General features: G+C 41.9%; 1 protein-coding gene across 3 annotated transcripts in view; it reads right to left on the bottom strand.

Moving 5' to 3' along the window:
- PCP4 (Purkinje cell protein 4) overlaps positions 1-21,599 on the bottom strand; it is a 96,772-nt gene that overhangs the window by 45,027 nt on the left and 30,146 nt on the right. For all 3 annotated transcript variants that reach the window (XM_075912101.1, XM_075912105.1, XM_075912109.1), the window contains one exon: positions 12,556-12,607. In XM_075912101.1, the coding sequence (XP_075768216.1) occupies positions 12,556-12,607 (52 nt within the window). The remainder of the gene's footprint in view (positions 1-12,555; positions 12,608-21,599) is intronic.

The following is a 21,599-nucleotide window of genomic DNA, read 5'->3' as shown; positions in this document are numbered from 1 at the left end:
TCTACTCTACCGTGCAAAACTGTCCTATTTTTCTCTTGACTCAGCAGCCCCAGAAAGATGTCACAATCATCACAAGAAAATAAATACACTTTGTAATTGTAGTTATTCATAGTGTTTGATGGCAAAATTGACATATGGAGAAAGTAATTTACAGGCACACAAAAATAAGACTTTATGTACCCTATGTGCTTTCAGAAGATAAGTCGCGGCTCTATTAATAGCCAAAAAGGATGTCTCCAAACTTGACGACAGAGCCCACTGGTTCTGATTAAGGATGTTAAGAGGTGGGTAATTGGGAAATCATGTAGTCAATACAATTTGCATCGACTCCACGATTAGCCAATGAGGGAAGGCACTCAGAAGGCGTTACCCCCGTAGTGGCTCTGTAGTTTAACTGTAGTAAGAGCCAGATGTGCAGGCAGCCTGACTCCTACTACATTTAAACTGCAGAGCCATAGCAGGGGTAGCTCCTGGACCTGGTGGCCAGTCCCAGTCACTGTGAACAGAGGCTACTCCAACAGCAGCTGTAAATCAAATCTTAATCTGTGTGATGTCTCAAAGAGCAGTGCTGCAGTCCAGTTAAACATTGCTTTCTTGGATTATCTTGTCTCGTTTCCTTCTTTTTATGGAAAGACTGGGGAATCGGTTCAAACAGTGGTAGGCATGCTGAATAATAAGAGCCTCAAACTTACAGAATTCAGAGGTAGCTGTGTTTAAGCTAATGTACTGGTTCATGTCCTGCAATGGAGATGGCGATAAACTTAGGGCAAAAATTTCAAACTTCAGTGAATACATGTTACATCCTTAAATTCATACTTAGGCCTCTAAAGTCATGTGGCCTTGTTTGCAGAGATATTGAGCACTGCCACCTCCCTCTGAAATATGTTGGCATCTTGAAGTGCTCTGGAGTGAAATCCTGTCTCATTTTGCATAGGTAGCCTGGGAGAAGAGACTACGGGAAGCCTTCTTCTCCCCAATCTTCCCCATAGGATCTACAGAGCAGCATGATAGGGTATTAAAGAGGGCAGCAGAAGGAGAGACCAGCCAGTTATCATGATTCCATCGGGGTCTAGTCAGTTCCCCAACTTGTTAGCAATATGATCTGTGCACATGATCTCACTCTGCCACAAGCCATCCTACTTTGCACTGGAAAAATAGTTCTTGGGATTGGTTCACACTGCTCTGCTCCATCCCTCTCTGACTCTATAGAGCTCACATAGGCTATGTCTAGACTGCAGGCTTCTTTCGAAAGAGAGCGTCTAGACTGCATGGAGAAATTTCGAAAAAGCGGCTTGCTTCTTCGAAAGAAAGCATCCAGCGAGTCTGGATGCTCTCTTTCGAAGACGGCCTCTTTACATTGAAGAACGCCTTCTTTCGAAAGAGGAGCTTTCGAAAGAAGGCGTTCTTCCTCGTGAAATGAGGTTTACCGCCATCGAAAGAAAAGCCGCGTTCTTTCGAAATAATTTCGAAAGAACGCGGCTTGAGTCTGGATGCAGGGGAAGTTTTTTCGGGAAAAGGCTACTTTTCCCGAAAAAACCCCTGAGTGTGGACACGGCCATAGGTTTTAGGTTCTGGGAGCCTTTTCTGAAGCCCAATTTCTGCTGCTGTTCTTCTTCAAGAACCAATAAGTATCAAGGTCATCACAAAGCGGTCCCAGATGAGTATATACGGGGCTGTGACTATATTGCTCAAATGATAAAAGAATCTTCCCTCTGGGAGATTGGAATATGAGAAGTCCCAGCAGTGGATGTCAACATTAGATGATGCTAACAAGCTATGGATGCCACCTAGTGGAGATCAAACTAAACCATACTATCATGAGTGTTTACCAAGATGTCCACTACTATAAAAGGAGTCTTGAATATTCCTTGGACTTCTGAGATTTCATTTCGCCATATGAGTTATGCTAAGAGCAATGCCATACATGTCTTCCAGTGGGGAGGAAAGGTCAGAAAGAGAGAAGGAGGGGGACAGATTACAATGGTTCTTATGATTAGGGAGTTTTACAGTTTCCATTCATTGAAAAATGAGCTGCTTGTGACTGAACATAGAAGCCAAGTCTTTTGTTCCTGTGTGGGAGAGATGAGTTACATGAGGGTGATATAGGTGTATAAAACAGGACTGCAATTTCCCCTGTAGTTTTGCCTATAAACAGTTGACAGTTAGTGATCCCCAAGCTTACAGTGAGAGACCAGAGGGTCTTAAAATACCCCTAGACTTAGTGTTGTGTTTTGACAGGTAGAGAAGAAAATGGACGGGCAGAGGGAGCTGATGGAAACATAGCTGTCTGCTGCGGTGGTAGCTTTCTGGCTGCAACACTGAAAACAACAGGAAAGCAATGCTTTACACTGGGGAAGGAGTCTCAGAGGGGTAACCATGTAAGTCTCTAACTTTAGAAACAGGTAGTCATGTAGCACCTTAGAGACTAACAAAAATAAATGGACTCATGAGCTTTTGTGGGCAAAATCCACTGTCTCAGAGGAGAGACTGGGGAAGGAGACAGAGGAAGAAGGTGGTGCTTAAGCATTTAAACAAGGGTGGGCAGTAATTTTTAACCAGGTACCACTCAGGCATGGGGGGGGGGGGGGAGGAAGGCAGGACACTTCCGTGCTTCCCCACACACAGACCCTGATTGGAGTGGAGGTGGAGGAACTGCAAAGTCTTTGCCCTCCCCCGCCCCCCCAGAGAACCATCGGCTGTTTTGAACAGCTGGCGGTTCCCTCTAGGCACCTGTGCCCCTGTCAATGGGAGGAGACTTCACTTGTCCCACTCCCCTCCCCCGTTTTGCCCATGTCAATCAGGGCCTAGGGAGGGGGAGTATGTGAAGTCTCTCATTCCCTGTCTCACCCTGCAAGGGAGCACCGTGCTGAGGCAACCACTAGCTGAGCAGTAGCTGGTGATTGATTTTAAGTGCTGAGCCCCTCACAGAGCAGGAGGAGACTTCACGTGCTACCCCTCTCCCCCAGCTTTGGGGGCAGGGAGAACACTCAAAGTCTCCTCGAGCCCTGCCAGGAGCGTGCAGTGCTTCTTGCAGGGTGGGGGCAGGGCGGTAGGCAATTTCACATGCTTCCCTAATTGGAGGCCCTGATTGGCCTGGGGGGCAGAGGGATTGGCAGGGCCTCTGTGGGCCAGATCAACTTGCTTGGAGGGCCGAATCCAGCTAGTTGAGGCCCTTTTGCCCGCCCCTGATTTAAAGGGACAGGACATCACACTTATTACCAGTGGACTCAATAAAAAGAAATTCAAACTTGCATAGAACTCAAAAAAAGGTGTTTGCTAATCAAATTAAGCTTCAAAAAGAGCAGCTGGAAGCAAATTAAACCTTATCCCATCACCATGCCACTGCAATCAGTATGTAAAGTATGAAGAATAAGAAAATGAAAGAAAAGCAGGGCAAATAAATGGGCTTATTCATCCCATGAAATGCCCTTTATTTCCTGGAAACTGTGATGGGGAGTGAAGGGATTAATGTGGGCCTGAGAGAGGCAATTATGTTAGCTGGCTGCACCTGGAGAGAGAGGCTAGCTTCATTGATCATGAAGCCCAGCAAGGCAGAGTAGTCTGATTAGTATAAAGCCAGGAAGTTGAGAGCAGAAGAGAGCTGCAGGAAGTGAGTCTGTTGTCACTCTCTGGGCACAGAGAGATGGTGAAGACGACATATAGGAGAAAAATATACTGGGGTCCTAGCCCTGAAAGAAGGGTCAATCCAAAGAAGGATGGAGAGAAGTGGAGGAAGCTCAGAGAAATGGCAGCAAGGAATAGAGCTGCCAGTTATAGGCTGTCTGGACTTGGACTTAGTATACCGCGAGGGCCAGGATTCCCCTACTAGTCATTGGCAAAGTGGCACAGGATCTGGAGGTGGAACTGAAGACTTCCTGAGATGGTATAGGGACAGCTTGTCGGGTGGGACCTTTGTTACCCCAGAAGAAGGGGTGTAACCTGGCCGGAGGGCCAAGTAACAAAGAGGAAGCATTCCACTTCCTGGAAAAAAGAAAGTCACATTTTGAGTAACCAACTGAAGGGGGCACTAGATGAGGTATGAGCTAACTCTCAAACCTAGTCACAACGAGTCCCATCTCTTTCACATAAACCTTTCTAAGCATATGACACATCAGCAAATAAAAGAGCAACAATATGAATATAATTGTGTACTGCTATGGGCCCAAAATTCTTTTCCCATAGACAATGCATCAACTTCACCCACCCCAGTCTCTGCAAACAGGGATCTGAAAATGTAGAATCAAAATTCCACTCCTAATTCATGAGAATGCTTGAAAACAACTATATCTATGGTTCACTGATTGCTAGTCTCTAGTAGCTCTTCCTGGTCCTTTTAACAGTTAGATCACTTGCTGGTGGAAAAAGATCAATGACTAGCTACTATTAAAAGCTGCTATTTGAGTTGTTTTCTTAGGATGACTCCTCAGCTGGGCAGATAATGTATTTCTTCTTTTAAAATGGAAAGTATCAACTCTCGAGTATCACTGGAGAAATCATCAGCAGAGATAATGAGTGGTAGCAACAGCAATGGAAATATGCTTAGGATATTGACATTTTCCAGAGCTCCTGCCAAAATATGTTAAGAAGGGTGTATAGTATGTGTAGGTATGTATACAATATACTCACAGTTTCCAAAGGAATAATTCACATTTGCTTAATTAAGTAGGGGTACTTAAAATACACAATTTATGGAACAAGATATAAAGTTATGGGTCTAACTGTTCTTTTCATATATTTGCTGCCTCATTTGGTTTAAAGTTGAATTCCAAATGGGTGATCAGATTGTGCATGACCCTCATGTAAGTGTGTGAGTTTGAGAGAACACAAAGGACCTACACCCCTCAACCTGGGAGTTCCTGAACTTTGTTTTATAGATATGTCACTTGTTATCATTACGTTACATGAAAACTGACACTGACTTTGCTTACATTGTGCATAATATATAGTTAATACCATGCATTAAAATGTCTCGTTTAACTAGAGATCTTATTTATTTTGGAACAAACCCTGCAGTCCTTACTTAGACAAAATTCACAATGAGATCAAAGGGCAGCAGGATTTGGCTCTCTAAGTCTGTATTAACTTAGGGATCGAACAGTTTTATTCATAAGGGAAATGAACTCAGTCCACCATGTGCTAAAATAGTAAAGAAAAAGACCTCTCCAACAAGTTTGCCAATAATTAAAATACTTTCTCTAATTTCCTTTTAGTTAAGTTGAGGACATGAATGACTTTGTTGTATTTGTAAACCTGCGCAACAAAATAAAATCTGCACCTAATAAGTTAAGATGTTAACTGCACAGTTTTTAGCATATTTGGAACCTAGTGTACTGATTTCATTATACCATTATATAAACAACACTGATTGGAAAGTCTTCTACCTTAATAGGAAAGTAAAACAGAAATAACATCACAGAATGAGTTAATCTCCAGGACTGCATCTAGACTGGCATGATTTCGCGCAAATACTTTTAACAGAAAAGACATCTTTTGCGCAAAAGCATCCATGCCAGTGTAGACGCTCTCTTGCGCAAGAAAGCTCCGATGGCCATTTTAGCCATCGGGCTTTCTTGCGCAAGAAATTAACTTGCCTGTCTACACTGGCCCTCTTGCGCAAGAATACTTGCACAAGAGGGCTTATCCCTGAGCGGGAGCATCAAAGTATTTGCGCGAGAACCACTGATTTTGTACAATACAAAGTAAGTGTTCTTGCGCAAATACTCGCGGCCCGTGTAGACAGACGGCAAGATCTTGCCAGTCTAGACACACCCAAGAGGTACCGAAGTTCATTTCAGAAGAACAAAATTGACAGGCATATGCAGACCTTATCTGAACAATCCAAATCTTTCAACTCTGGAAAACATGGACTTGAAATCCTGTGAAAGCAAGCTTGATCTTGATGTTTTTCAATTTTTCCTGCCTTCAGTGAGTCCACAAAGTGGGTGAGATAATATTTTTATTAGACCAATTTCTGATGATGAAAGAAACAAGCTTTTGAGCTTACCCAGAACTGCAAAAACAGTTTCTCTTTTGATTAGATGTGGGCAGAGAAATTGAAATGGATATTTGATCTTTTTTTTGTTCATGGATTGCTCTCACTTCTCAGCTGTGTTAAAGCTGAGACAGTGCTCTCACTTCTCAGTTGTGTTAAAGCAACGGTTGGTTAAAAATTCTTCTACACTGGACCTAGCAGCTTGGCTTAAGGTATGCAACTCCAGCTACGTATTCCATGTAGCTGAAATCCACTTACCTTAAATCAAGCTTGGCATGGTCCCCACAGCGGGAGGCCATTAAGAGTGTTATTTCCTTACTCCTCACAACTGTGAGAAGTGTAGGTATTGGCCAGAGCTTCCCTCATTGTTTGATTTATGAGTCTTAACAAGACCTGCTAAATCAAATGCCAGGAGGTCGATCTCCAGCGTGGTGAGTAAAGACGTGCTTTCAGTCAAACTTTCAGGGGATTATTTTGCTTTGTTTTATTAAATTCTTTTCAACAGGAGAAAAAAACAACAAAGCATTTCCCAATCACCTTTGATTATAGCAGCTTTGTGCTTGTGATGGGGAATAAACCCCTTCTTAGGCTAGGTCTACACTATAGGTTTTTTTTGGAAAAAGCGACACAAATTGTGCTCCACACTTTGCATAGCTTTTTCCGATTGCTTTTCCGGACGAGGCTTTTCTGACATTTGGCTCATTCTAGATGGGGCCAAATGGCAGAAAAGCCTCCTCTTTGGGTGGAGCCCTTATCCCTCATAGAATGAAGTATACAGGGCTCCCTGAAAGAGCATGTTTACTGTTGTGCAAAAAAAAAAAAAAAAAAAAAAAGCAGAAGAGCAAATGTGTTCCTTGGATGTGGCAGTTTTTCAGGGATACTGGAGGTATTCTGGAAAAAAACATACAGTGTAGATGTACCCTTAGCACTGAAAGGGATAGAAGAGCTGAACAGCTCAGCAAGTGAACTTGGAGGGCGGGCCAGGTCTGGTTAAATAGGAGTTTTAGCTGTGGGAGGAGCTGGATGGTTACTATAAAGAAAGGAAGCCCAGAGTAGAAGAGGACTGCAAGGGAAGAGAAAGAGAGAAAGAGAATATTAATTCTGCAGTCCTGTTGATAGCACAAGAGAATGGGAGAGACTGAGGGCATGTCTACACTAAGAAATGATTTTGAAATAATTTATTTCAATATAATAATTCCTGAAATAACTATTTCTAAATAGGGCATCCACACTATAGAGAAGCCTTGATATTAGTCTGAGGCAGGCTCCCTTAATGTGGACCCAATACTTCAACTTAGAGCCCCAGCAAGCACTGGAGAGTAATTACTTGAATGACTCTGGGGAGTGGTTATTTCAAATAGCAGCAGTGGAGCATCCATGCTACTGCTATTTCAAAATAAGCATTATTCCTCGTGGAAAGCAGGCATACAGCTTTTGAAATAACCAGCCCCTTCTTTCGAAATAATGGGCTTGGTAGTGTGGACACTCCACTTGTTATTTTGAAATAAGGGGAGTTATTTTGAAATAATTCCCTAGTGCAGACCAGAGCAGAAAGGAAAGGCCCACAGGAAAATAGGCCTTAGGATTCCCTCCTAAGAAGAAGCTCAGATGAAGAATCAAGAGAGACATGGAGCAGCCATCAGGATGGAAAGAAGTTGTATTGGTGAGCCCTCATATTGGGAAGGATCTGGACTTCAAGGGAAAGAATGGCGGGAGGCATTTAGTTGATGGATGAAACATGAGAGACTTAAGAGGGAGGAAAGGTCAAGGAAGAAGTTGACTTAAAGTTATACTTTTTGTTGGGTGATTCCAGGGGAGAGACCTGTGAGTCCAGCTGTAAAAGAAGAGTGAACCTAAAGAGGCCATGGAACCTGAGTAGATAAAGAATTATTGGAGCCAGAGATGAATGCTGGTACTCAGTGGGCCCAGAGGGACTATAGGAAAGTGTTGGCTGCAGGCTGAGGTAGGAAAGAAGTCTGTGGCAGACTGAAGAGAACGGCTGTGGCAGAAGCCAGAGCCACTGCTAGAGTCAGAGCTTCTAGGACAGAGGGGGGCAAACTGGCCCACAGACCACATGCAGCCCATCTGACCCTTCAGTCTGGCCCTTGACCTCTTGCAGAGGAATGGGGTCAGGACAGCTTTGGCAGGAGGAGCCAGCCCAACTCCCGGGCAGTGCGACAAGCAGGGGTGGCTGGACCCTGACCTCTTCCTTTCTATCCCCCCTCCCATGTAGCCTCAGTTCCCCAGCAGCGGGGTGGCACCACTGTAACTCAGGCCAGGCAGTGTGGCTGCAGCACTGCTGCCAGCATCAATGCTCCAGATAGCATGGTCAGGGGGTGGGGACAAGGGGGGGTTGGATGGGAATGGAATGGTCAGAGGGTGCCAAGCAAGGTGGGTTGGATGGGGTTGGTTAGGGAGTAGGGAACAGGGATGTTGGATAGGGGACAGGTGTTTCAGGGGGTAGCAGGTGGGGGCGAAGGGCTGGATAGGAGACAGGGGTCCTGGGAGATCAGTCAGTGGGAACCAGGGGGGTCAGATAGGGGGTACGGACTGAGCCATGCCTAACTGTTTGGGAAGGCGCAGTCTCCCCCAGCCTTTCCTATTTAGCTCTCCACACAATTTCCCTACTTAATATGGCCATCGGGCCAAAATGTTTACCCACCCTTGCTCTAGGAAGGGCAGCTCACCAATCCTTGCTGCCCACATTTGATTTTGATGCTTCTGCCAAAGTGGGTTCCAGTCCACGAAAGCTTATGCCCAAATAAATGTGGTAATTTTAAGATGCCATGGAACTAGTTGGTGTTTTTGCTGAAACAGACTAACACTTCCACCCCTCTGAAACTTCACATCTGATAAAAGTAATTTGTAAGTTTCTGTTTTACCATCTGAGCAGCTGTGTATGCTTACATGGCTTGGCCCTTGATAGCCCATTAACCGTGAAATGCCAAAGGAACAGCTTAATAGTTTTTTCCCTACAATCCACAATTTTCCTTTTCATTTTATAGGATGAAAAATGCACAGCATTAGGATTTGCATATCAAGTGTCCAGCATGCTCATATCTTTCAGCTTATGCCTGTTGTCATTGTGTTGGTTGTTCAGGGATACTGAAACTTGAACATCAACATGGAGAACAGGTTTTAACTATAAGAAGAACACACTGAAGTCAGTGTCTGTTCATGGAGGAATAGATAACATACTCAATTACATGTGATAGCTCCATATCTCATGAAGGGCCATAGCAACAATGCATGTTTTAATAAGGGAGGATATGGAAACATTAAGAAATGGTTATAAGTACCAAAACTCTTGACTGAGACAATCCAAATCTTCCATGGCCACTATGAAGCACTGGAGAGCAATAATTGTTGTATTTTCTTGAGCATCAATTAAGCTACTTGCCAGACTTAATACAACTTTTTCCCCAACATACCAGTGACATCAAGAGAATCAAGTACTTGAGAAAGACAATTATGGATGAAGGTAAGACTTTTAGCATCGGAAACCAGGAGGTGCATACTTAATAGCTGCAAATCAACTTACATTTTTCACTATCATTATAGATGCAACCATGGATGTTAGCTATGTTGATCAAATGTCCATTTGGCTTCACTTTTGTTAATATTGATTGTATTAAAGGAAAAAAGTAGACATAAAAGAGCATTTTGTAGGCTTTCAGACAGGTAAGTAAGGACTGTGGAAGCTAGAGACTCCAAAACCCTAACAGGTGCTCCAGTAACTTCAGATATCCCAGGGAACCACTGGGACCTGCCCAGGAAGAGGAACCCAGGAACCTGAAATCTACCCAGACCACAGATGCAGGAGTCGCCATGGGACGTAGCCCAGGAGAGGAATTAGTAATTTTTCCAAGTAGTGTTTGTGTGGTGTGGCTAGATCTCTGTTAACTCAGTGACAAATGCATTCACCAATGTCAGGGTACTGGGACCTAGTGGAGCAAGAAGGCTCACGACTAGCCTCCAGGTGCTGGCCCACCATTCTATTGACTCTGGCTATGAAGCCTCACTGCCCTGTGGACTTTACTCCTTAGGTATCACATCCTGGAGATAAACTACAGGTTGGGGGATGAGTGAAGTCACACCACACTGGCCTCATCCCATCACAAGGAGTTAAAGAAGGAAGTTCTTAAATTCATGGGGAAACTTGTATTCCTTAAACTCAGTGCACAAGATTATGCTTTATTTTACAAAAGATAGACTAGTTTCATTTGTTAGCGTCCAAAGCTACTTGAATTTCAAATTCTCTTGATGATGTTTTACCAGAAATGGAAAAGTTGTGTTGACTCTCTTATCGCACCAATTGGAATAGCTAGTGTTGAATGCACAATGAACACAAACGAGACATGTCAAAAACTGCATACCCTCAACACTATCACAGGCATGGCTTAATGGTGTTGCTCTCTTCATATTTGAGAAAAATGAGACAACAAGGTTGGCACTGCACAGCACCATAGAACAAGGTGCCAAAGAAAAGTATAGTCATAGTGCATTGGAAATACACAAACCAACACAAGTTGAGTGAGATTCCACTTTTGTACAGGCTTGTTACTTGTTTTATGCTGTATTTTTTTAATTTTTATGTTTAAACAATCCTAAAGTGATGTGAAAATGTGGGCAAGGCAATATCTTTTATTGGACCAACTTCTGTTGGTAAGAGAGAGAAGCTTTCAAAACCGCACAGAGCTCTTCTTCAGGTCGTGTGATATGATGTCATATGACTACTGGGCCCCATTCTGCATATTTGCTGACCACAATCTAACCTTTAAATCTGTGTTTGGAAGAAGCCCAGACAGGTACCTGAAGTGCTTCTTCCTAGACAGTCGCTGCCCTTTCTGTGTGTGTTAAACTGATTGTTCCTTCCTAAGTGGAGTATTTTGCATTTGTCCTTATTAAACTTCATCCTATTTACCTCAGACCATTTCTCCAGTTTGTCCAGATTATTTTGAATTATGACCCTATCCTCCAAAGCACTTCCAACCCCTCCCAGCTTGGTATCATCTGCAAACTTAATAAGCGTACTCTCTATGCCAATATCCAAATCATTTATGAATATATTGAACAGAACCGGTCCCAAAACTGATCCCGTGGAACCTCACTTGTTATGCCCTTCCAAGATGACTGTGAATCGTTAATAACTACTCTCTGAGAATGGTTATCCAGCCAGCTTTGCACCCACCTTGTAGTAGCCCCATCTAGGTCGTATTTTCCTAATTTATTGCTAAGAAGGTCATGTGAGACTTTATCAATGCTTTACTACAGTCTAGGTATACCATGTCCACCGCTTCTCCCTTATTCACAGGACTTGTTATCCTATCAAAGAAAGCTATCAGATTGGTTTGACATGATTTGTTCTTTACAAATCTGTGCTGACTGTTACCTATTGCTTTATTATCTTCCAGATGTTTGCAGATGAATTCCTTAATTATTTGCTCCATTATCTTTCCTGGCACAGAAGTTAAGATGAGTGGTCTGTAGTTTACTGGGTTGTTCCTATTTCCCTTTTTATAGATTAGCACTATATTTGCCCTTTTCCAGTCTTCTGGAATCTCTCCCGACTTCCATGACTTTTCAAACATGATAGCCAATGACTCTGATATCTCCTCTATGAGCTCCTTGTGTATTCTTGGAGTTGGGTGCATTTCATCAGGCCCTGGTGACTTGAAGACCTCTAACTTTTCTAAGTAATTTTTAATGTATTGTTTTTTAATTTGAATTCTAAATGTACTCCATTTCCACTAACATTAACTATGTTAGGAATCCAGTCACCATCAATCTTCTTGGTGAAAATTGAAACAAGTTCTTAAGCACCTCTGCCATTTCCAGTTATTGTTTTTCCCTCTTCACTGAGCAATGGGCCTACCCTGTCCTTGGTCTTCCTCTTGCTTCTAATATATTTGTACAATGTTTTCTTGTTACCCTTTATGTCTCTAGCTAGATTGAACTCGTTTCTTGCCTTCACCTTTCTAATCTTGGCCCTACATATTTGCATTATTTGCTTATATTCATCCTTTGTAATTTGACCTAGTTTCCACTTTTTATGTGACTCCTTTTTCATTTTTAGATTATACAAGATCTTCTGGTTAAGTCAAGTGGTCATTAGCCATATTTTCTCTTTCCTACGCACAGGAATAGAAAAGTTTTGCACTCATAACCCCTGGCTTACAAGGCCAACACACTAAACCCTTGAGCTATGAAGCCACACCACATGTAATAGACATTCATGATCCTGTCCATAATACCGAATCACCTCTAATCTCTGTTTCCATGAGGCCAGTTATTTTGGTATCTGATTCCATTTTCACTTGTGCCAGTTTATACCTGTGTAACCCATTGATTTCAGTAGAGTTATTTCTGTTAGACTCTAGTGTAAATTCAAAATCCAGGCTCTGGTGTTCACATTGAAATGAGAAAAACATAAATATGAATATCGTGATCACAAGTTTTCAAACTGATGTGAAGGGAAAGGCTGATACTGTAAATGAAATATTTTTATATAAGAAAACAACTTGGCTTGATATTCCCCAAAGTAAAATAAAATCTAGTCTTACCATTCTCACCAGATGTCTTGTCTTTTCCAGTTTTTGCTCCAGTACCTTGTCTCTGAAAGAAAAAGAAAAAGGTGGTTATTATATGAATTCCCCAGATTTGCATTCTTCCATTTGAATCACTATTAGATCCTGATTCTTTTCACTGCCGTACATTTGTGAAGTCATTCACCCCAATGCAAAGTGGGTGTGAAATGCTACAAATCAGAATGGGTGTGTTTTACATTGATTGTGCAGAGAGGTAAATCTTCCCATAAGATCCAAGGGAGTGGAGAATTCGGACATAGGCTATGTCTACACAGCAGCATTATTTCAGAATAACTGATGTTATTCCAAAATAACATAGTCCATGTCTACACAACAAGCAGTTATTTTGACATAATGTTGAAATAATGTTGAGCTGGAGGACTTTTTACTCTGACTCTTGTAACCCTCATTTTACGAGGAGTAAGGGAAGTCAGAGGAAGAGTGCTCTAACTCTTCGACATCTAGACACTGCCAAAATCCAAAATAAACTTTTTCGACTTAAGGTATGCAACTGACATAGCTCAAGTTGCATAGCTTATTTTGGCATCAGCCCTGCAGTGTAGACGTGCCCACATGTGGAGGGAAGGCTCCCCTGTCTCTTCTAGTTCAACACCTTATGGAGACTGACTATTTCCCAAATGCTTTAAATTCAATCAAAAATAGCTGAGACTATCAGAGTGGAGTCCAGCGACCATTTATGAAAATCATATAAAAATGCATTTGATAGATTTGCCTTCCATGCCATATGCGTACTTTGATCTGAAGGAAGTATATAGTCTTCCAATTAATGGTAATAGAGTTGGGAAAAAACAATTTTACCATAAGAGGGGCATTGAAACTCTTGTAAGCAAGCAGTAGGCTGTTAACACCTCCCCCATCCCCCACAAAGTGTTCAGCCTTAATTTAATTCAATCAATGGTCCTATTTAAACAAATTATTAACTCTTGGAGTCTTTGTGTTCTTCACACTCTTTGATGATCCCATCATGGTATTCAAAACAAGGGTTAGCTTTTTAATAACTTGAGCAAAGTAGGGAAGAACACACAGCTGGAAGTAGCTATTGTAGATATTGTCACAAATTAGTACAACATAGCCCTAGGAGAGTAATAGCATAAATTCTCCCTGTACACAGCAGAATCAATAAAATCAACGAAATAAACAAATCATAAATTATGCTGAAGAACACATCAATGTCTTTTCATATTTAGACAAGCCCTGCGCTGCACAACTAATTTTTCAAAACAAAAGCAAAGTCTTCTATTCAACATGTCACTTTTGACCACTTTTACTATTGATGCCTTCTGGAATTCCCCTTGGATTTTCTAAGACAAACACTTGTTATCGGAGGATAGAGGCATTATATATGAGATATTCAAGTGAAAATGAACACAAGTGCAAAAACATAATGATCTTACAGTAAAAGAGGATAAAGAGTTTTGTTGCTACCATGCGTAGGAGGAAACATAGTTTATGAATGCTTGGGGCCATATTAAATTTTAACTCAGTGGTTCTGCAGAATATCAAAAGCACATCATTAAATGTGTCTCCAAAATCAAAATCATTACTTATTTGTCAAAAGAGGAGGGAAAAGGGCCACAGAATATGCCAAATATTATACAGGTTTCATTTTCTATCACTATTATTTTTCTACAGAATTCTCAATGCAATACACAAAGTATCTAGTTAATGTGGCATTTAAACAGTGCTAAATTAGTCCCCTACATGTAGAAGATAGGGTAAAAAAAGAATTTTCAAGCTGGGGTGGGTTTTTGGACATTAAATTACAATTACTGTACAGCATGAACCTTCCCATTTATTCTTCAGCCCCAAAAAGCTTCAAGGCTTTGCTTTTGCCTCTGATCTTAAATTCTTTCCCAATCTTGCATTTTATTGACCTTTGCTATTACAATGTACCAATCAGCATTGCCATTCTTAGGGATTGTGGCCAGCTGAAAAGGGCTTTTTTTATCACTGAGACATTTTTTAATATTTTGAGATAAATATGTATTTAACAAATAAAATGTATTAGTTACTGATCCCTTCTGCATTTATAAAAGTGAAGAAATGAGGGGGAATGCATTTACTGGTTCAGAGAGTAGGGAAAAAGCAGTTTGTGTGATGTATCTTTATTTCATTAAGACTTTTGGCACTGTCCTACATCATATTCTCACAATCAAGCTAGGGAAACGTGTTCTACATGGAGTTATTGTGGGGGGAGTGCACAAGCTGTTGAAAGGCTGTATTCAAAGAGTAGTTTTCAATGGTTCACTGCCAAAATGGGAGATTGCGTCTAGCGGGAATTCACAATGGTAAATCCTGAGTCCTGTAATATTCAATATTTTCACTAATAACTTGGATAATGGAATGCAAAGTATACTTATAAAATCTTCTGACGATATCAAACTGGGAGGGGTTGAAAGCATTTTGGAGGACAGCCCTGACAAATTGAAGAACTGGTCTGAAATCCACAAAATGAAATTAAATAAAGACAAGTGCAAAGTATTTCACTGAAGAAGGAAAATTCAATTGCACAAATACTAAATAACTGGCTAGGCAGTAATACTGCTGAAAAGGATCTGGGGGAATTAGTGGATCACAGATTAATGAGAGTCAACATTGTGATGCAGTTGTAAAACAGGCTGATATCATTCTGTCATGTGTGGACAGGAATATCATATGTAAGACACAATTGGTAACTGTCCTGCAACTCCTGCTATATTTTGCATTGGTGAGGCCTCAGCTGAAATAGTGTGTCCAGTTTGGGGTGCCACACTTTAAGAAAGATGTGGACATACTGGAAAAAGTCCAGAGGAGAGCAATAAGATGATAATAGGTTTAGAAACCTTGCCTATCAGGAAAGGTTAAATAAAACTCGCTATGTTTAGTCTTGAGAAAAGAAGGGACTGGCTAACAATTTTCAAATAAGTTAAGGACTGTTATAAAGAAGCCTGTGATCAATTGTACTCCAAGGCTGCTGGATACAGAACAAGAAGTAATGGGCTTAGTCTGCAGCAAAGGAGATTGAGGTTAGCTATAAGGAGAATTTTCTAATTATAAGGGTAGTTAAGCTGTGGAAAAGGCTTCAAAGGGAGGTTGTGCAATCTTTCAGTGTTGGAGGTTTTTAAGGTCAGGATGGACAAAAATATGTCTAGGGTGATGTACATTTACTGGTCTTGCATCCACACGAGGGCTGGATTAGATGACCTCTTAAGGTCCATTCCACTCCTACATTTGTATGAAGTTACAGTCAGTTACAAAAGAAGTCCAGTTTCACTTCTGGTATCTTGATTCGGGTGTGCCAGTTGCTACCTAGGCACTTAAAAATATGGATTTGGGTACTTACCTGCAGAACTGGGGACACTGGCTGAGGCACACTGGTTTGACAATGTGGGACCCCATATGTGAGCTTGTTGGAATTTTTGGTTTGTTTAACTGATTACTGGATTCACAGACAGCTACGCTGTTATGCAATTACTCAAAAGAAGAGAGCACGCAGTTGCACAGAACTGCCAGTGGAAAACAAAGGGATGGGAAGAAAGGCAGAAGTGAAGACTGAAAAGGTATTCTGTGGATAAAGAAGAGAACAAGCGGAAGTGTGATACAAGGATTTAGAGTATATAACTGGCCATTCATTAATTATCCATGTCAATATATTCCAAATTTTGAGATTTTAATGGATATTTTTTACCCAAACGTCTATTTTTGGTGGGAAAATGCTGCAAAGATATGTTTGGTTGAAAATGGTGATTTTTTTTGACCAACTATCGAATTGGTAAGAATTTGTTAACATTAAAAATGAAATGGTTGGAATTTTACCATTGTTTTATCATCTTTACCCATTTCTATATTCATCATGTGTGATGGGGTATACAAACTCTGCTCTGGACAATAAGGGCACGTCTATACCACAGGGCTAAACTCAAAATAAGCTGTTCAACTTCAGCTATGCTAATTGCATAGATTAAGTCAAAATAGCTTATTTTGACTTTTTGTGCTGTCTACACAGCAGTTATTTTGAAATAGAGCATTCTGCCCCCAACTTCCCTTACTCATGAAATGAGGTTTACAGAAGTCAGGGTAAGAAGCCCATTATTTTGTATTCTGAAATAACATTGCTGTGTAGACATAGCCCAAGAGGTTAAGGTCATTTTGGTTATGTCTATACTGCAACGCTATTTTGGGATACCTGAGTATACCAAAACAGTTATCCTGTGTCTTCACAGCAAGCCCATTATTTCAGGCTTGCTATTCTGATGTCCTTGTAAACTTCATTTTATGAAAAGTAAGGGACGTTTCAGAATAGTGCTTTGTTTCTAATTTTGGCACTGTGTAGACAACCCCAAATGATAAAATAAGGTATTTCAAAATACCATTGAAATAATGTACACAATTTGTTTAGTTCAAATTGCATATCTTATTTTGAGTTATGGTGCAGTGTAAACGCACCCTCTCTGAGCTCAGACAACTCTCCTCCATTATTCTTGGAAGGCATGCACGAACTGGAGGAAGATAAGTTCACTTGTTGAGAGATAAGTAAAAGAACAGACTGTTAGTCCCAAGGTTTGAGGAAAGGGCTGGCTGAAGGCATGAGCTTCAAATGACTACTGTTCATCGGGGAAGATAGAGCCAGATTCTGAAACACTCTGAGAAAGTGTCCTTCCCCTCTCCCTCTTCTTAATTCAAATTCTTTCCATTAATTTCCCATGCTTATCTATTCATGGACTACACAGAAATGGAAAGTCTTTAAAGTGACCTGACCAGAGGGCCAAATCATAGGAAAAGGAAGGTCACAGTAGAAGTGGAGCTGCCATTGGCAAGAGACAATTAGTGGGAAGGGAGCTCCCACCTCTCGACAGACCACAAGAAGACACCAGCAGTGAGTCAACCCCCTCAGAACAGGTCAAGAAATATAGACAACAGGCCTGAGTCCACTTATAAGTCATATGTCTACACTGCATCCCTAGTTCGAACTAGGGATGCAGTGTAGACATACCCTCAGTGTTTGTGCCTCCCACAGTGTAGCCTGTGACATGAATATGCAGATGAATATGAATTATTAACAGTAGGGGCACCCCGGAGATGTGGAAAGACAGCTGTACAAAGAGAGGAACAGTGAGAGAAGAGAAACCCAGTAGATTCCCAAGAGAAATCTATAAGAACGGCTATACTGGGTCAGACCAAAGATCCATGTAGCCCAATATCCTGTCTTCTGATGGTGGCCAGTGTCAAGTGCCCCAGAGGGAATGAATGAACAGAACATGTATCATCAAGTGACCCCTCCCTTGTCACCCATTCCCAGCTTCTGGCAAACAGAGAGGAGGGACACCATTCCTGCCCATCCTGGCTAATAGCCATTGATGGACCTAACTTCCATGAACTAATCTAGTTCTTTTTTGAATTGTGTGATAGTTTTAGCCTTTGCAAAATCCTCTGGCAAGGTGTTCCACAGCATGTGCATTGTGTGGAAAAAAATGCTTTCTTGTCTTCATTTTAAGCTGCTTCCTATTAATTTCATTTGGTGACACCTAGTTCTTGTGTTATGGGAAGGAGTAAATAACAAAACTTCCTTATCTACTTTCTCCATGCCAGTTATGGTTTTATAGACCTCAATCATATCCCCTTCCCCCTCCCCCCATCGTCTCTTTTACAAGCTGAAAATTCCAAGTCTTATTATGAGTTTCTCCTCATATGGCACCCGTTCCATACCCCTAAACATTTTTGTTGCCCTTTTCTGAATCTTTCCCAATTCTAATATATCTTTTTTGATATGAGGTGACCACATCTGCAGGCATTATTCAAGATGTGGACATACCATGGAATTACACAGAGGCTATATGATATTTTCTGTCTTATTAGCTATCCCTTTCTTTATAACTCCCAACATTCTGTTCACTTTTTGGACTGCAGTGGCACCCTGAGCAGATGTTTTCAAAGCAATGTTAGTCTGTTATTGATAAAGCCTTATACCAGAGTGAATGATCATAAAGTAAGGCTGCCTGAGAGCGCTCAGAGCACAGTGCCCTACTAATGTAGAGCTAGCCTTCTGTCTATATATTTGATGTGAGACTATAGGAGTGAGTGTATCAGAGCATACATCAGGAATGCAATACATTCAGAATTGCAGTAGAACTCTCCCCATCAAAGGACCAGGACATTTAAAAAGGGTAAGAAGAATAAGAAAACTGTTCTTATTGTTTTTAAAATTAAAATCAGAAGCAATGGCAGTAGATTTGATTGCACTGAGAAAAATAAGTCATATTTCATAGGCATATAGCAAAGAGGAAATGTGTTGTTAGTGATCTTCCTGGATCTTCAACATGTGACCTCATTCTCCCTTGTATATATAATCCATACACACATATATCTACACACACACACCTGCACTCCCTGACTCTGAGAAGTTTTCAAATTTTCTTAATGTTGTTGAACCCAGGTGAAAATTTCCTATTGTCTAACATTGCATTTGGTTTTAAATTGCATTTAAAACTAGGTAGCTGCCACTAGAGAATATATTGCATATTATCGGCAGATCAAAATCTTTTCAAATACCCCTCCAAAAATCTTTTAAGAAAGGGAACACTGATGCTGGTGCCCCAGCTGCAAACAGAAGAACCTTCTGCCTTATGAAGCTAGTAAGGAACACCTGACTTTTAAAAGATAAAACTAGAATTTATTTTAATATACCTGCTTCTTAATCATGTACTAGATAGGACAAGGCAGAACTGGGAGACAGAGAGGAAGTACTGGCTGGTACCTGATGACACACATGTACTTTCTTTCTCTCCTGCTCTGAAAACCCCTTGCTAAAAAAACATGGCTGTTGCCTCCCCAAAATCTGGCTGCCTTGTGATCAGCTGGAAACTACAAAATCAAATCCCTCCATGCCAAATCAGCTCATTTGGATGTGTGGCATTGCTCATCTATCTGCAGAACATCTATTATGTACTATTTTAGGATTAGCTGGAGGTGGGGGATCCTTTAGAGAATCTATGACGAAGTTAAGAAACTTTTCTTTTTCTCATTGCTCTACTTTTACCTCCCCTTCTTGTTTCTCTGCTTGTTTCCGTGCTAAAGAAGTGGCACTGAATGTTAATGAGACAAAATTGTCATTTCAGTCTTTTGGGGGTAATTTCATCAAATTTAGAACACCCAGCCAACACTAGATAGAAATACAAAGTGAGTCAAACTAGTCAATTATTTCTGTCTTACATGTGGATGTACTAAAAGACATAGGCAATGTTGCCTGAGCACCTTACAGAAAATACAAGCTACAGCAAATAAATACTTAAATATACAGCTACTCACTTGGATAAACAGATGTGTTTGAGTGGTATTTGGCACAACTGGGAGTAGGTGGACATACACCACTGTATGCCACCTTTGTACAGGTTGGACCTCCCTGGTCCGGCACCCTCGGGACCTGACCCGTCCCAGAGAATGAATTTTGCCAGACTAGGGGAGGTCATTTCTACACCCCCTGATGCTGCCCCCCACCAGGCCTGCTGGCCTCCTGGCCAGCTCCTCACCGCCTGCTGTCCCCACTGCCCTGACAACATCACTAGGCAGCCATCGCTGCCCCGTCTCTGGGACCCACAGGGCAGCTGCATATGGCACGCTGGGGTTTTGGTACTCACCAGGCAGCCATGCACCATGGATCCCTGCCCCACCAAGCTATGCAGCTCCCAGACCCACCAGGCAGCTATGTGTATGTCTCTCAATACCACTGGGCAGACCTGTTGCCATGTGCTGACAGCTCACTATGGGAAGCCCACTGCTCTACCAGTCCCCCAGGAATACTTGCCACTGGCCCTCCATTGGGACTGTCTGGTCCAGCAACTTCCATGCCGAATCATGGATGCTGCTGGACCAGAGAATCCCAGTTAAGAGAGTTTCAACCTGTAGTACCTAGATTCTGGGACTAACCAGGAATGAGGCCAATTTCTGGCATAAGATGGGGAGGCTCAAAAGCTGCTCTAATATATACCTGGCTGATTGCTGCTCCAAGATCCCCTTTCTCCTGGCGATGGACCTGTGTCATCTATGTATGCCAGCTTTTCACCACCCATTGATTTTCCTGACAAATTGAGAATTTACAAGTAGCTGGCGGAACCGATTTTCTGGCTGTTTTCTGCTTTTAAAGCAGTGTAAAGTGGCATCTGGCCCTCAGTAACAGCATCTATCCCTCCAAATTAAAATGATCTTTGGGCATTTTGGCAGTTCCTCTGAGTATTTACGAGGGCTGTGTAGCATGCTATTTAACCATCTCTTGGTTGTACTAATTTGATTGGGAGTCTCCTATGAGCTTTATGTGTGTGAGTACTGAAGGCAGGCTACAGTGAACTGACCTAATTCAACCTGTAATGGCTGAAAAATTGTGCTGCCAGTGGTAATGATTTTATGTACATTTATAACCACAAGCCATATACGAACATGATGAGATTTCAGTGACAGATGTAATATTTTTCAATAACAGAACTGAAGGGGATACACAGAGCAGACCTGCCTTTTAGACACAATGGCCATGATTCTGCTCTTGATTCTGCACCTTATGAGCTCACTTACACCTGTGTCAAATGAATGCAAAATGGGTCTAAAACACTACCAAATTAGAGGGCAGCTTCTTACACCTTTTTTGCACTAGTATACATATCTATACAGGCAGAGCCGCCAACAGGGAAAAGGGAGGGGGGGCAAAGAGGGAAATTGCACCAGAGCCTAGTAATTCAAAGGGGCCTGAGACTCTAGTAGCAGCAGCAGCAGCAGCACCGAGAGCCCTTAGACATTTAAATCGCCACCGGAGCACCTCTGTGGCACCCCAGGAGTCTCTTAGGTTTGCCTGGGGAAGCATGGGCAGGCACAGAACACTCCAGGCAGTGCTGGGAGGGGATGCTGCAGTTTAGGCGGTGCTAAGAGCAGGCTGGCCTCAGCCCCGCCTCTTCCACCTGAGGCCCCACCCCTTCTGGGAGTGTGGAGCTGCCCCCCCCCCCCTTACCCCATTGTTGAATCCCTTGTATACAGGG

Source organism: Pelodiscus sinensis, chromosome 1, assembly GCF_049634645.1.
Source record: "Pelodiscus sinensis isolate JC-2024 chromosome 1, ASM4963464v1, whole genome shotgun sequence".
Lineage (NCBI taxonomy): Eukaryota > Metazoa > Chordata > Testudines > Trionychidae > Pelodiscus > Pelodiscus sinensis.
This window is presented reverse-complemented; position numbering and strand designations above follow the sequence as displayed.